The sequence below is a fragment of the Thrips palmi genome, unplaced genomic scaffold, assembly GCF_012932325.1.
Source record: "Thrips palmi isolate BJ-2018 unplaced genomic scaffold, TpBJ-2018v1 HiC_scaffold_3, whole genome shotgun sequence".
Classification (NCBI taxonomy): Eukaryota; Metazoa; Arthropoda; class Insecta; order Thysanoptera; family Thripidae; genus Thrips; species Thrips palmi.
In genome coordinates, this window is record NW_023144630.1 from 8377163 (window position 1) to 8393811 (window position 16649).

The window sequence follows — 16649 nt, forward strand, 5'->3', positions numbered from 1 at the left end:
TTCAGCGCCCGGGGGCGGGAGGGGGTATCTTTTCTGCGTTACGTACGCTACGTTACACGGTGGCACACAGGGGTCCGAGCCAGCGTAACATTACGCTGCGGGGGCCGTCACATGAAAACGACTTATTGCGAATCGACCAAATGCAGGAGAATACTGTACCTTCATTTTCGGAGTTCAAACGGTAAATAGGGGTAAATAATGTGATGATCTGAGAGTTTTTGTAACGTTTTGCAGATAGTGGGGGTAGGTTCAAGCCCAGCGTTACGCTGCGTAACATGGAGGGAGGAGGGGGAAAAGTGCTCGGAAGTGCGTAACGTAATTGATGGACGGCCCCTTAGGGGCTGCTTAGCTCGGCAGCGAGATGCTCTTTCGTTCTTCTCGTTGGCTCGCTCACTTCCGGTTTAGATCTTCACTGTAGTACACAATAGGGTACTTTCGTAGATCCCTGAACCGGAAGCACGCAGACGCCATGTTGGCGGAAGTAGATCCAAACTTGACATAGGAAAGAGACGTTCGTCAAACGTATCGGCCACACTTGAACATAAACAGTTGTTTGATACTTGTTTGCAGTGCATATGTGTTTCGCGAGCAATATTTGTACAGCTCGGCTATAGTTTTGGATCCGAAGAGAGGTTAGTTTCCGGCCAATTTGGCGTCTGCTGGTCTGCTTGCTTCCGGTTCAGGATTCTACGAAAGTACCCTATTGCGTTGTCGCTCGATAAAAAGGGAGGGGGATCTTGTCCGCGTAGTGCTGCGGAGTCTGCGCCAGCGGACAACGCTGCGATTTCCGTGGAGGCAAGTCAACAGTCGCCAGCGAAAGTACTCTACAAACTGAAGTGTGTACTCAGTATGCATCTACAGATGCATACTAGCAAGTACACACCTACAGATGCATACTTAGCTGAGCCGAGGGGTATGCACTAGCGTAATAGTCGGTTCACTCTATCTGTAATAGCACGCGTAATAATACGCGTAATAGTCGCGTAATAGCCGAAATTGTCACATTTTGATCAATTTTGGTGTGTTTTAGGCCGTTTTTTAGCTAAATCCGAATAATTTGAAGCGTAATAGAGCGTATAGCGTAATAGTCGGTACACAGGTTCAGAGAGTGCATACCCCCTCGAGCTGAGCACACATCTACAGATGCATACTCAGCTGAGTACACATCTACAGATGCATACTCAGCTGAGTCCACATCTGCAGATGCATACTTGGAGAGGTTAGGTATGCATCTGTAGGTGTGTACTCAGACAAGTATGCATCTGTAGATATGTACTCAGCTGAGTATGCATCTGTAGATGTGTACTCAGCTAAGTATGCATCTGTAGGTGTGTACTTGCAAGTATGCATCTGTAGATGCATACTGAGTACACACTTCAGTTTGTAGAGTATACCGTAACATGACATCGATGAAACGAATGTGACGGTCAGAATAGATCATGAAACTCGTTCGTAACTTATTTGCAACGCATTTGTGTTTCGAAATCTCAATTTGTACCGCTTGATTCCAATTTGAAATGTCGAGCGATGTTAGGTTCCTGCGTCAAGGTTACGGTGTCATTTGACTTCCGTTCCACGATCCTCGGAAGTACACTATTTAACAGACAGCCCCTAGGCTAATAAACGAGGAACGTTTTTTTCTTATTTCATAGGACTACCGACGCGACTTGAGACTAAACCATCTCTCTTTCGTCTCATTTTCTCATTGAAAACGTTTCCTTGCAGCAGAATGCCTCCCAAAAAGAGGGCGCAGTCAAACCGTGGAAGTGACGCCAGTAAGAGGAGCAAGCAAGAAAGCAGTCCACCTGAGCGACGAGAAGGACCTACTACTGACAGGTAAGGTTGCTAAGGCTTCTGTTTCGTTTCATTTTTTCTTGCCTTCGGCAAAATTGAAAGAACTTAACTGAAGCATCTACATATTCTCGTTACTTGAAAGTTGGCTCGAATGTTGTGGGGTGAGTTATCCTTCCAAATTTCAACCCCTTTAGCTCCTGTGCGCAACGTAGCGCATGTTTGATTTCGTACGTTGCGTATGCATTAAAAACCTTCAGAGTGCACATGCGTAAAATTGCGTTACGGGACCAACATGTACTTGCCGGGTATGCATTTGTCGGTATGCTCGGGGTTAAGCATGCATTTGTAAGTGAGCACCGTGAGCACGAAGTATACACAGATTTTTAGTGCACCTCACCAACAAGGGATCAAACTGCAGTCGAGTGCTTCGCGCCACGCGGATTTCCCCCTTTTTTCCCTCTTTTTATGTTATTATCTATTTTGCATCGTGATAAAGCTTACTCATGTACGTTGGTGTTTGGCACACTTTGCAGAATGTCGTTTGAGTCGGAGGTTGGGACAGTGAAGGTGGAGCCAAACGGACCCGAGACTGACAATCTGAGCAGCAGTACTCTCAACCCAAAGTAAGAGGAATTAGTGCACTGTTCAAATGAATGTTGCCATTCTCACATTATTTTTCATTTAACGTTATTAATTTAATAACACTTCCACATTCATTATATTTTAATGAAAATTTCAGTAAATGCCCCATTTCCCACCCACCACGTTCGGTTGCAAGTAGTGCAGCGGTTCTCAACCTTTTCCAACTTGCGACCCCAAAGTTGCGACCAAAAATTTTCTTGACCCCCACGAAAATTTTCGCGACCCCGCACGGGACCCGACTCCCGACAATCCTCACCCCTACACCCGTCTCCCCCTAAAAATTTGCCTGAAATACTATGATATTATTATGTTATCTCTTTTATTGGGATTTCGGGAACGTACAGTAGTCAGTGGCTGCCTAGGGCCTGCACCTTTGAGACTTCCCCTGAGGTCATGTGACCTTCCTTACCCGTCCCCTCCCTACCCTTCCGAGAAGGATTTTCCGGTTTGCTCACGGCGCGACCACACAAAACCGCTGGAGTAGTGACTTTTCTTAACTGATAAAGTAAATTCTCTTCTTACAATTACTCTGCAAACTCAAGTGTGTGCCAGGCATGCACTTCTACTTCCTGGTGCATGCCTGGCAGGCACACACTTCTTTTCTGCATGCCTGGCAGGCATACAGCAAAGAAGTGTGTGCCTGCCAGTGCACTTCATGGTGCATGCCTGGCACACTCTTGAGTTTGCAGAGTGAATTTTTCTCGGTTCAAGAAACGGTTTTTTGGGTGCCCGGCTCGGTGCGGTGGTTTGGCTCAGAATGACCCCTCATCTCATGAATGGTGCGTCGCGCAGGTTGTGGTGCCGAGACTGCGGCGAGGATGCCGCGGAGGACTGCGTGGACTCGGGCCACTCCGTGTGCTCCCTCCGCCAACTTCGCTCTGAACAGGCCGCCCCTAAACTGCAGCAGTTAGACAAGGTGGCGAAAACGGCGCGCGAGGTGGTGAAGGCCCTGATGGACGCCAAGGGCGTGCTGGAGGCCCAGCTGGAGCATTGGCGGGGCAGGCTGCGGCACGTCGAGGAGGCCAAGAAGGAGCTGTGGGCGGCGGCGGACGAGGGCCGGGACCTGGAGGAGCCTACACTGGAGGAGGGCCTGGAACAGCTGCTGCAAGACGCCACCATCCTCCTCCAGGCCAAGTGTCAGCTGCAGCTGCGGGTGGACTCGCCCTGCTCCACCTGGAGGGGCCAACTGCAGGTGGCGGCTCCAGGCTCCAAACGCAGTTTGCTTTGCCCATTGATGCTGCAGATGCACCAGGACTGGAGCCTCACCAAGGTTCGTTCTGGAACCCTTCCCTCATCTGTGAATTAAGAATACGGCAGCTTCGAGTGCCACAAAATTTATATGGGTGTTTCACGTGATAGAAGCCCACCTTGTGAATGGCAACTTTATTTGTCCTGAAATTTTGGTAGGCGATTGAAGCTTAAAAATATACCTCCGTGAAGGTGGCCTGACCCATCAATCCCGCCCAAGTCCGACCGTATGTTTTTGATTGTTTTTCGTTTGTTTAGGTTTGTTTAGCGTTTGTTTTGCTTCTGGATTGTATCCCGACCCGGATTTCAAGGACCCCCAAATCGCCGAAGAAGTTGGCCCGACCCACTTTAACCGTGAGTCCTAACTTAACGCCGGTTTGTTATTTCGACTCGAAATCGTTAGTTTACGTTTGTTTTGCCAAAAGTTTAGCTCTCAGAAGAGCCAGTTTGGTCATAGAAGCACGGTTCCTATACGTAAAAACAGTGGGTGGGGCCAGATACCCAACGTGTGGTTATAATCAGATGCGAAGTACCAAACCTTGAATTCAGGTTAAGAGCGATCTGTTTCGTTAAGTTTTGCCCTAAGATGTACAACTTTTACGTTGAAAGTGCATTTCTCCATTATTTAGAATTCGTGGTTCGGGCCACGTTACCCAATTAAAGTTACAATCAAGCGCGGAGTGCCAAACCTTAATCTTAGGTTCAAGACGGTGAGTTTCGAAAAGTTTTGCCCTAAAATGAACTACTTTCACGTCCACGGTGATTTCGTTTTTAATTTCAAAATCGTGGGTTGGGCCAGGTTATCAACGGGTAGTTTTTAAACAAACGCGAAGTACCAAACATTGCATCGAGGCTAAGAACGATAAGTTTCGATAAGTTTTCCCCTCAGATGAAAAAAATTTACGTCTACGGTGATTCTTTTTTTTATTTCAAGGTCGTGGGTTGGGCCAGGTTACTAACTTGTAGTTATAATCACACGTTATGTACCAATCATGTAATTTCGGTTAATAACGATCTGTTTCTTTAAGTTTTGCCCAAATATGAACAGCCTCTACGTTGAAAGTGCATTTGTCCTTTATTTAGAATTCGTGGTTCGGGCCACGTTACCCAATTGAAGTTACAATAAAGCGCGGAGTGCCAAACCTAACATTGAGGCTGAGAACGATAAGTTTCGTTAAGTTTTCCCCTAAGATGCACAACTTTTACGACTACGGTAGTTATTTTTTAAATTTCAAGGTCGTGGGTTAGGCCAGGTTACCAACTTGCAGTTGTTATCACACGCGAAGTACCAAACCTTTAAGTTTTGTTAAGAGCGATAAGTTTCGATGGGTTTTGCGTAAAAATGAACTACTTTTACGTCCACAGTGATTTCTTTTTCAATTTCAAAATCGTGGGTTGGGCCAGGTTACCAACTTGTTGTTATAATCACACGCAAAGTACCAAACCTGTTATTTACGTTAAGAACGATCAGTTTCGATAAGTTTTGCCCTCAAATGCACAACTTAAACGTATACAGTGTCTTTTTTCTTTATGTCAAAATCGTGGGTGGGGCCAGGTTACCAACTTGTAGTTATAATCACACGCGAAGTACCAAACCCGTAATTTAGGTTAAGAACGATGAGTTTCGATACGTTTGGCCGTAAAATGCTTAACTTTTTCCTCCACAGCGAGTTTGTTCTTTATTTCAAAATCGTGGGTGGGGCCAGGTTACCAACCTGTACTTTCAATCAATCGCGAAGTACCAAACCGTAAATTTAACATAAGAACGGTAAGTTTTGATAAGTTTTGCCCTGCGATGCACAACTTCTACGTCCACGGTGACTTCTTTTTAAATTTCAAGGTCGTGGGTTAGGCCAGGTTACCAACTTGCAGTTGTTATCACACGCGAAGTACCAAACCTTTAAGTTTGGTTAAGAGCGATAAGTTTCGATAGGTTTTGCCTAAAAATGAACTACTTTTACGTCCACAGTGAAATTTGTGAATTTTCGAAATCGTGGGTTGGGCCAGGTTACCAACTTGTTGTTATAATCAAACGCGAATTCGTAAACCTTACATTGAGGTTAAGCTCCATAAGTTTCGATAAGTTTTGCCCTGCGATGCACAACTTCTACGTCCACGGTGACTTCTTTTTAAATTTCAAGGTCGTGGGTTGGGCCAGGTTACGAACTTGCAGTTGTTATCACACGCGAAGTACCAAACCTTTAAGTTTGGTCAAGAGCGATAAGTTTCGATGGGTTTTGCGTAAAAATGAACTACTTTTACGTCCACAGTGATTTCTTTTTCAATTTCAAAATCGTGGGTTGGGCCAGGTTACCAACTTGTTGTTATAATCACACGCAAAGTACCAAACCTGTTATTTAGGTTAAGAACGATCAGTTTCGATAAGTTTTGCCCTCAAATGCACAACTTAAACGTATACAGTGTCTTTTTTCTTTATGTCAAAATCGTGGGTGGGGGCCCGGTTACCAACTTGTAGTTATAATCACACGCGAAGTACCAAACCCGTAATTTAGGTTAAGAACGATGAGTTTCGATACGTTTGGCCGTAAAATGCTTAACTTTTTCCTCCACAGCGAGTTTGTTCTTTATTTCAAAATCGTGGGTGGGGCCAGGTTACCAACCTGTACTTTCAATCAATCGCGAAGTACCAAACCGTAAATTTAACATAAGAACGGTAAGTTTTGATAAGTTTTGCCCTGCGATGCACAACTTCTACGTCCACGGTGACTTCTTTTTAAATTTCAAGGTCGTGGGTTAGGCCAGGTTACCAACGTGCAGTTGTTATCACACGCGAAGTACCAAACCTTTAAGTTTGGTTAAGAGCGATAAGTTTCGATAGGTTTTGCCTAAAAATGAACTACTTTTACGTCCACAGTGAAATTTGTGAATTTTCGAAATCGTGGGTTGGGCCAGGTTACCAACTTGTTGTTATAATCAAACGCGAATTCGTAAACCTTACATTGAGGTTAAGCTCCATAAGTTTCGATAAGTTTTGCCCTGCGATGCACAACTTCTACGTCCACGGTGACTTCTTTTTAAATTTCAAGGTCGTGGGTTGGGCCAGGTTACGAACTTGCAGTTGTTATCACACGCGAAGTACCAAACCTTTAAGTTTGGTCAAGAGCGATAAGTTACGATAGGTTTTGCCTAAAAATGAACTACTTTTACGTCCACAGTGAAATTTGTGAATTTTAGAAATCGTCGGTTGGGCCAGGTTACCAACTTGTTTTTATAATCACACGTAAAGTACCAGACCTGTTATTTAGGTTAAGAACGATCAGTTTCGATAAGTTTTGCCCTCAAATGCACAACTTAAACGTATACAGTGTCTTTTTTCTTTATGTCAAAATCGTGGGTGGGGCCAGGTTACCAACTTGCAGTTAAAAACACACGCGAAGTACCAAACCCGTAATTTAGGTTGAGAACGATGAGTTTCGATAAGTTTGGTCCTAAAATGCTTAACTTTTTCCTCCACAGCGATTTTTTTCTTTATTTCAAAATCGTGGGTGGGGCCAGGTTACCAACATGTACTTTCAATCAATCGCGAAGTACCAAACCGTAAATTTAACATAAGAACGGTAAGTTTTGATAAGTTTTGCCCTGCGATGCACAACTTCTACGTCCACGGTGACTTCTTTTTAAATTTCAAGGTCGTGGGTTAGGCCAGGTTACCAACTTGCAGTTGTTATCACACGCGAAGTACCAAACCTTTAAGTTTGGTTAAGAGCGATAAGTTTCGATAGGTTTTGCGTAAAAATGAACTACTTTTACATCCACAGTGATTTCTTTTTCAATTTCAAAATCATGGGTTGGGCCAGGTTACCAACTTGTTGTTATAATCACACGCAAAGTACCAAACCTGTTATTTAGGTTAAGAACGATCAGTTTCGATAAGTTTTGCCCTCAAATTCACAACTTTAACGTATACAGTGTCTTTTTTGGCCCGTCCCGTTTATTTTTTGTAAAAAAAATGAAGGAGGGACGGGCATATAGTATGATGCATGGGTGATTCCGTGCGTAGGGGGTCATTTCAGGTCACCGGGGCCTTGCGCCTGAACTGAGGTTGATTTGGTAGCTTGGACAATTCAAATTTGTTTTACTAAACGAAGACCATGTCCTCATGTGGATAAGTCGATCTAACTTTTGTTTATCGAGGTTTCGTAAGCTGCTAAAGTGTCGTTTTGTAAGTTCCGTCATGGTCACCAACACCTATAAGACAACATTGCCATGCTGTAGTATATGACTCAGCCACATCAAAAGAAAACTGGCTATTTCACTCTCTCCCCCGACTTATTCTTCACAAAATTACGGAAGGTGACCTTTGTATCATCACTTGTTGAACCCGAAACAGCCTTTGGGAAAATGTCCACCGTGTGACCATGTGACCTATGCTGTTTTCACAAATGACGGTCTACTGGGGTTCCTTTTCGTTTTAGAACCTCGCGACCACTTGGGATCGAAAGAACATAAAAAACGCTTCCAGAAGCCCGTGCCCGCGGGACCTGGGGCGGTCAAACGACGCTTCCAGGCCGTCAGAATTGTTCAAAACGGCAAGGGTGTAAAAATAGATGTAAATTCCGTTTCGGGCCGTAGCTCCTCCATCTGAGGGAGAAAGTTCCCACAACCTTCGCTGAAAAACGCTATTTTGGATGCTCAAAATGACACCGTGAACAGTTTTTACCTATCTTGTAACCCAGCGGGTCAGGAGACTAAACACTTCGCTTTGTAAATTCCGTAATCTGTAAATTCCGTCATTATTTCTGTAAATTCCGCCGTATTTCATAGGGGGTGAAATTAAAAGTCAAGTTGTAGCGCTGCCACGCTCAGAGGGGTACTGTGGGGTACTATGTATGCCATCTACACCAAATTTAGCCCCTAAAGTTGAACTTTATAAAAGAACATATGGTACATCCAAAATGACCCTCTACGCACGGAATCGCCCGGCCAACACACTCCACCTATGGAAAAGAAATCAATTAGAAAAAAAACTTAACTTAAAAATATTTAGACAAAACAAATCAATGGTTGAATAATATTTACCTTCTCAGGAATGAAGTCATCGCCATATAGTTTCTCATCACATATGTTTTTGTAAGTCTTTGCATCACCATCTCCAATGTACTTTTTGTAGCGAACATTTCTTGTGGCAACAGACCGATTGAAAATGTTGAGCGTTCCAGTCACTTCCATCATACCAGAGGAGCCCTCATGGTTGATAGCACATACAGGGATGTGAGCGGCATTCCACTCATCGTACTCAGCCCTTGTTTGGGTCCGGAGTATAAGGAACAACCAGTGCAAACTTTGGACAGTACATCAACATCCATAACCTTACCAGACTTTGTTCCAATTAGGGACACGATTCCATTTTTAGAAACATGCCCTCGTCTCTGCCATGACCCATCTCCACTTCCATTTATATCCCTGCTGCCCTCCAGTTCAACTTCAAGTTCTACTCCACGCAACATGGACATCTCTGCTTCATCTTGAAAACTTTTATGAATAATTTTTATAGCTTTGTCATAGGTTGGTTTGGACACAGGGGGAGGAAAGTCCATAAGAGCACAAATTGTCTTCAATCCTTCATGACCTACACCAACAGCTCGGGTTGAAAACACCGCTCTTCTGTTTGCTTCTGCTATTACATTCGTATCAGTCCCAACATTTTCACAGTTTCTAAAAGATTTCAAAACACCACACTTTTCACAATTAAGTTCAAATTTGGAGCTAAGGCCACACACAGTAACCTCTGTTAGTTTCACAGGTTTTCTACAGCTCTTGCACCGAACACATTCAAGGAGCTCTGTCACAAAGAGATCCAGATCAATGACTCTAAAGCCTGACCAATTTCTCCGTGCCTCACAGACTTCTGCCGGTTCAAGAGAAACTTTACGCCTCGAAGCACTGGACGGTCTTTCAGGGGTGTACCAGACCGATCTCTTGCGTGTTGTTTTGAAAATTTTTGTGCTAACTTCGCCAAGGGCATCTGTCAACAAAAAAGCACACCGTTCTAAGTAACAGGGATACATAACCTGTTTAACAAAGCAACAGGCGTCGGCTCGGCTATACCTTTTCTTGCTGTTCCCGCAGCTTGCTTGGTGTAAATCTGCGTCTCGGACGAGAGCCAGAGCGCGAGCGCGGTCTCCCAGGATCCATCTCGTCTAAACACGATAGTTGTTACCACAGCAATAATACTTTCCTTTCGATGTTACTGCGCACCAAAATCAAAACAGTCAGTACAGCAGGGCACGGAGTGTCACCATGGACGTGGAAGTTGTGCATCGCAGGGCAAAACTTATCAAAACTTACCTTTCTTATGTTAAATTTACGGTTTGGTACTTCGCGATTGATTGAAAGTACAGGTTGGTAACCTGGCCCCACCCACGATTTTGAAATAAAGAACAAACTCGCTGTGGAGGAAAAAGTTAAGCATTTTAGGGCCAAACTTATCGAAACTCATCGTTCTTAACCTTAATTACGGGTTTGGTACTTCGCGTGTGATTATAACTACAAGTTGGTAACCTGGCCCCACCCACGATTTTGACATAAAGAATAACAGGAAAAGTAGCGATATACATCGGCAACTTTGGCCCGTCCCGTACATAAAGAAACGTACGAATTTCGCCTATGTTTGACCCTGACGGGATTGAAACCTGAGCCTGGGGTTAAAATAAATGTCGTTTTCGTCATCAGCCCCCTCAAAAACATCAGAAACAATGCAAAAACTCGAATAAAAGGATGTTCAATAGATACCCCGCTGGGATTCGAACCTGGGTCCGAATTTCTCCGATTCGCTCGAAACTGGCACCATTGGTTTTTTCTCGTCGCCCCGATTCCAAAAATACCCCTACACGCCCTGCTAGCTGCATCCTTTGCCGAGATCCTCCTCGACCCCATGTAGACCATGATGCACCTCCAGCAGCGGCCCCGGGGCTCAGATCGGATTTGCTGCCACCGGGCGGTTCTTAGGGTCACCCAAGGAGGCTGCGAACGAACGAACGGACGCACAGCATGCATCATACTATATGCCCGTCCCTCCTTCATTTTTTTTACAAAAAATAAACATAAAAAATAATACATAAAGAAAAAAGACACTGTATACGTTTAAGTTGTGCATTTGAGGGCAAAACTTATCGAAACTGATCGTTCTTAACCTAAATAACAGGTCTGGTACTTTGCGTGTGATTATAAAAACAAGTTGGTAACCTGGCCCAACCGACGATTTCGAAAATTCACAAATTTCACTGTGGACGTAAAAGTAGTTCATTTTTAGGCAAAACCTATCGAAACTTATCGCTCTTAACCAAACTTAAAGGTTTGGTACTTCGCGTGTGATAACAACTGCAAGTTGGTAACCTGGCCTAACCCACGACCTTGAAATTTAAAAAGAAGTCACCGTGGACGTAGAAGTTGTGCATCGCAGTGCAAAACTTATCAAAACTTACCGTTCTTATGTTAAATTTACGGTTTGGTACTTCGCGATTGATTGAAAGTACATGTTGGTAACCTGGCCCCACCCACGATTTTGAAATAAAGAAAAAAATCGCTGTGGAGGAAAAAGTTAAGCATATTAGGACCAAACTTATCGAAACTCATCGTTCTAAACCTAAATTACGGGTTTGGTACTTCGCGTGTGATTATAACTGCAAGTTGGTAACCTGGCCCCACCCACGATTTTGACATAAAGAAAAAAGACACTGTATACGTTTAAGTTGTGCATTTGAGGGCAAAACTTATCGAAACTGATCGTTCTTAACCTAAATAACAGGTCTGGTACTTTGCGTGTGATTATAAAAACAAGTTGGTAACCTGGCCCAACCGACGATTTCGAAAATTCACAAATTTCACTGTGGACGTAAAAAAAGTTCATTTTTAGGCAAAACCTATCGTAACTTATCGCTCTTGACCAAACTTAAAGGTTTGGTACTTCGCGTGTGATAACAACTGCAAGTTGGTAACCTGGCCTAACCCACGACCTTGAAATTTAAAAAGAAGTCACCGTGGACGTAGAAGTTGTGCATCGCAGGGCAAAACTTATCAAAACTTATGGAGCTTAACCTCAATGTAAGGTTTACGAATTCGCGTTTGATTATAACAACAAGTTGGTAACCTGGCCCAACCCAAGATTTCGAAAATTCACAAATATCACTGTGGACGTAAAAGTAGTGCATTTTTAGGCAAAACCTATCGAAACTTATCGCGCTTAACCAAACTTAAAGGTTTGGTACTTCGCGTGTGATAACAACTGCAAGTTGGTAACCTGGCCTAACCCACGACCTTGAAATTTAAAAAGAAGTCACCGTGGACGTAGAAGTTGTGCATCGCAGGGCAAAACTTATCAAAACTTACCGTTCTTATGTTAAATTTACGGTTTGGTACTTCGCGATTGATTGAAAGTACAGGTTGGTAACCTGGCCCCACCCACGATTTTGAAATAAAGAACAAACTCGCTGTGGAGGAAAAAGTTAAGCATTTTACGGCCAAACTTATCGAAACTCATCGTTCTTAACCTTAATTACGGGTTTGGTACTTCGCGTGTGATTATAACTACAAGTTGGTAACCTGGCCCCACCCACGATTTTGACATAAAGAAAAAAGACACTGTATACGTTTAAGTTGTGCATTTGAGGGCAAATCTTATCGAAACTGATCGTTCTTAACGTAAATAACAGGTTTGGTACTTTGCGTGTGATTATAACAACAAGTTGGTAACCTGGCCCAACCCACGATTTTGAAATTGAAAAAGAAATCACTGTGGACGTAAAAGTAGTTCATTTTTAGGCAAAACCTATCGAAACTTATCGCTCTTAACAAAACTTAAAGGTTTGGTACTTCGCGTGTGATAACAACTGCAAGTTGGTAACCTGGCCTAACCCACGACCTTGAAATTTAAAAAATAACTACCGTAGTCGTAAAAGTTGTGCATCTTAGGGGAAAACTTAACGAAACTTATCGTTCTCAGCCTCAATGTTAGGTTTGGCACTCCGCGCTTTATTGTAACTTCAATTGGGTAACGTGGCCCGAACCACGAATTCTAAATAAAGGACAAATGCACTTTCAACGTAGAGGCTGTTCATATTTGGGCAAAACTTAAAGAAACAGATCGTTATTAACCGAAATTACATGATTGGTACATAACGTGTGATTATAACTACAAGTTAGTAACCTGGCCCAACCCACGACCTTGAAATAAAAAAAAGAATCACCGTAGACGTAAATTTTTTTCATCTGAGGGGAAAACTTATCGAAACTTATCGTTCTTAGCCTCGATGCAATGTTTGGTACTTCGCGTTTGATTAAAACTACCCGTTGATAACCTGGCCCAACCCACGATTTTGAAATTGAAAACGAAATCACCGTGGACGTAAAAGTAGTTCATTTTAGGGCAAAACTTTTCGAAACTCACTGTCTTGAACCTAAGATTAAGGTTTGGCACTCCGCGCTTGATTGTAACTTTAATTGGGTAACGTGGCCCGAACCACGAATTCTAAATAATGGAGAAATGCACTTTCAACGTAAAAGTTGTACATCTTAGGGCAAAACTTAACGAAACAGATCGCTCTTAACCTGAATTCAAGGTTTGGTACTTCGCATCTGATTATAACCACACGTTGGGTATCTGGCCCCACCCACTGTTTTTACGTATAGGAACCGTGCTTCTATGACCAAACTGGCTCTTCCGAGAGCTAAACTTTTGGCAAAACAAACGTAAACTAACGATTTCGAGTCGAAATAACAAACCGGCGTTAAGTTAGGACTCACGGTTAAAGTGGGTCGGGCCAACTTCTTCGGCGATTTGGGGGTCCTTGAAATCCGGGTCGGGATACAATCCAGAAGCGAAACAAACGCTAAACAAACCTAGACAAACGAAAAACAATCAAAAACATACGGTCGGACTTGGGCGGGATTGATGGGTCAGGCCACCTTCACGGAGGTTAAAAATATTGTTAAGTTAGAAGAACTTTTTATTAAAACTCGAGTCAGAAATCTATAGGTATGATCTCTTTGTCTTGCCCTCTAAATGTGTCCGCACTGCTTCTAGATCTTCTGTCCCGAAGAGTGTATGGATGTGGAGAAACTCAGCAAGCAAAAGGAGCACACCAAAGAGCTGGACGAAACACTGCAAAACCCAGGCCTGCACAAGGTGAGGGTGTTTTCGTTTATATTATAGCAAGGGTCATTCTCGCAGCTACACTGCAAAGCCGGTGGTAAGTTTACTTGCCACAAATTTGGCAAGCCGTTTTGAATGCCAAAAATTGGCAAGCTTGGCCAGAAAATGCTCCCCAGCTTGCCAAAATTTGGCAAGGTTGGCCCATGTACAGTTTTGTACCAAAAGTTCATCTGCCCTAAAAAAAATGTAACGTCTCGTACCAAATTTGGACAGAAGCATTAAGCTTGTCAACAGCGTGTGACAGGTGGTAACGCGGAGTGCGCTTGCGTGTTTCAGGTGAGGAAGCTGGACGGACTGATCTGCGAGGAGCAGCCGAACTGGAGTACAGCGCTGCTCAAGCGCATTGCCCCGCGCGTCGAGTGGCTCTTCCTTGAGTACGCCGTCCGGGAACACCTTGATGTGATCAGGGACATGCCAGCGCTGCGCTGCTTACACGTCCATCTGGCGAACTCTGTCGAGAACGCCCCAGACCTGCCGCTTCAACTGCAGGAACTGAAGGTGGTGAACGTCTCAGTGAAACACCTCCAGTCGGTGCAGCGGATGCCCAGGCTGCGTAAACTCGCCTTGGACTGGTGCCCCTACGGTGCGCTCGACGTGGCCTTCCCCCCCCTGCCCGCGGGTCACTGCGGCCTGCAGTGGCTGGGGTGTACCCCCGGCCGGCCTCCACCGCCCTGTCCCGGGCCCAAAGGGCTCACGCCGCCACACTGCAGGAGCTGCGGATCCTGTGCGCGTCCGAGGGAGGATCCGTGGCACTTCAAGGACCTGGCCGAGGGGCTGCGCCAGTGCGGGCTGGTGGCGCTGCGGCGCGTTGTGCTGATGCGGGGACCCGCTCCAGGCTACCCTGACAAGAAGCTCCCCCACGCGGCAGAGTCGTGCAAACGGCAGAAGAAGTCCATCTGGGACAAACTGTTGGTGACGGACTCGGAGAAGCCAGTCAGGGTAGTGAAGGTCGTGTGCGAGGAGTGTGACAAGTGCCCCGCATTTCCGCCTCTGGGAGACTTCACCTGGAAAGACGCTTAATCCAGTGCTTTGTCTCCATTGAGAGTCTTTCTCTTTTATATTTTACTTCGAATCCTGGCATTTGGATCCCTTTAAAAAACCCCACAGCTAATTGATTCGTGTTTGGCACGCTTGTTTAGTTCTTAATTTACTACCGTCCTGGTGCCATGGCTGTAATGCTGAATTGTCCTCGATCCGATCGTGCGCATCGATGTTTCTATGGCACACTTTGGTTTCAGAAACGTGACATCACGTTCAAACGAATGTGTCAAAGTGTCCCGTTCCTTTGAGCATCGTATCACATTCGTTTGAATGCGAATAAGCTTATTCGTGGCTGATTCACATCCAAACGAATGGGACGCCACGCTCAAAGAAACGTGCCACTTCGTCACATTCGTTTAAGCGTGATGTCGCGTTTCTAGAACGAGAGCGTATGGAACGATTGTTCTCGTATGTAAAACTATACCCCCAAGAAGGATTTATTATATTTTCTTACCTCCTTATTATTTAACGTGATTTTATGTCGTTCTGTACAGATGTCGTCGTTTCGGACGGACCCGTAATTAGACTTGTTTAGTGATTGATCGGGTGGGGGAGAACCAGACTGCTGTGTCTTATTTTTTGTTTGATTCGTGGCATTGTTAGTTCTGTTAAAGCACTACCTTGTTTGTCATGATTGGTTAGCTCTTTAATTCCTACAGCCTGACGTTCAGTTTGACGTGTGTTAAAGTCTTAATTTTTGGATGTCGATTGTGAACACAAAGCTTTGATTCCATATTCAAGATGTGGCACTCGTTTGTTGTCTTACGAAACATTAAAACCTTTTAAAACTACTGCACGGTGCGATTTTTTGAGCTTCCCTCAAAGTTGACCCATGGGTCTTTTTTTGTCCTTTGCACATCTGACTGTGTTGCGAGTTCTTGTTTTTTCAAATGCTCTACAAGGTCCAATTTGTGCTTAGAACACAGCAGTGGGATTGTACTTCGAAGCACGCATCTCTTGGACAAGCTCACATCTAGAGGAGAGTGCTTTCGAAATTGGGTGAGATGAATGCGTGCCTCTAAGTACACTCCCACACCTGTGCACGAAGGACACATTTGGTTTTTTAGTTTGTGGGCCAGAAGACCGGTGGAGGTGGCCAAAATTCTCGACGCGTTGTGGGCTCCACAGTCGCTAACCATATTGGAACCGAACGTGTGACCCCACCAATGAATTGCTCTCCGAACGAGGAATTTACTGGTGGGGTCACACGTTTGACTTAAGTCCTGTTCAGTGATTCTGGAGCTCGAAACGCGTCGAGAGTTTCAGCCGCCTCCACTAGTCCTCTGGCCCACAGTGGGCCGGCCGTCGCCGGGAGCCTTGCAGATCAAGTCTCACTCGGGGCGAAAATCCACCGCTTTACTCCAACAGTGCAGCGTGCACACTCACAGAGAGGGTCTCCAAAATCGCCACTCACTCTACAAATCCAAAAGCGTACATTGTATGCTCTACCTGGAGCATGCCTGCAAGCACGCTCGCTCTAGTTCGCGCATGCCTGCCGAGCATGCACTTCCCAGTGCATACATGCCAAGTACACGCTTATTGAAGCATGCATCTAGTGCACAAGGGATAGGGAGTTCTCTGCATCAGGAAGCGTGTACATGGAACGTATGCACTAGCAAGTGCATGCTTGGCAGGCATGCGCTAGCTAGAGCGTGCTTTGCAGGCATGCTCCAGGTAGAGTGTGCAACGTACGCTTTTGGATTTGTAGAGCAGGGGGAGCCAGATCGCCACCGTTGTCGCCAATCACTACCGT

General features: G+C 44.8%; 2 protein-coding genes across 13 annotated transcripts in view; one reads left to right on the forward strand and one right to left on the reverse strand.

Moving 5' to 3' along the window:
- LOC117647802 overlaps positions 1–2012 on the reverse strand; it is a 38976-nt gene extending 36964 nt beyond the window's left edge. The window contains exon 1 of one of the 2 annotated variants that reach the window (XM_034389741.1): positions 1930–2012. Coding sequence is in view for 1 of the 2 variants with exons in the window: in XM_034389730.1 (XP_034245621.1) it covers positions 160–165 (6 nt within the window). In the remaining variant the exon portion in view is untranslated. Of the gene's footprint in view, positions 1–159; positions 181–1929 lie in introns of those variants that run through there. The other variant, XM_034389730.1, reaches the window with a different exon arrangement.
- Positions 1–16649, forward strand: part of LOC117647803 — a 49173-nt gene that overhangs the window by 24022 nt on the left and 8502 nt on the right. For 7 of the 11 annotated variants that reach the window (XM_034389762.1, XM_034389757.1, XM_034389759.1 and 4 more), the window contains exon 3: positions 2328–2417. In XM_034389762.1, the coding sequence (XP_034245653.1) occupies positions 2328–2417 (90 nt within the window). Of the gene's footprint in view, positions 1–403; positions 425–702; positions 820–1298; positions 1427–1725; positions 1837–2327; positions 2418–16649 lie in introns of those variants that run through there. The other 4 variants (XM_034389756.1, XM_034389763.1, XM_034389755.1 and 1 more) reach the window with 4 other exon arrangements.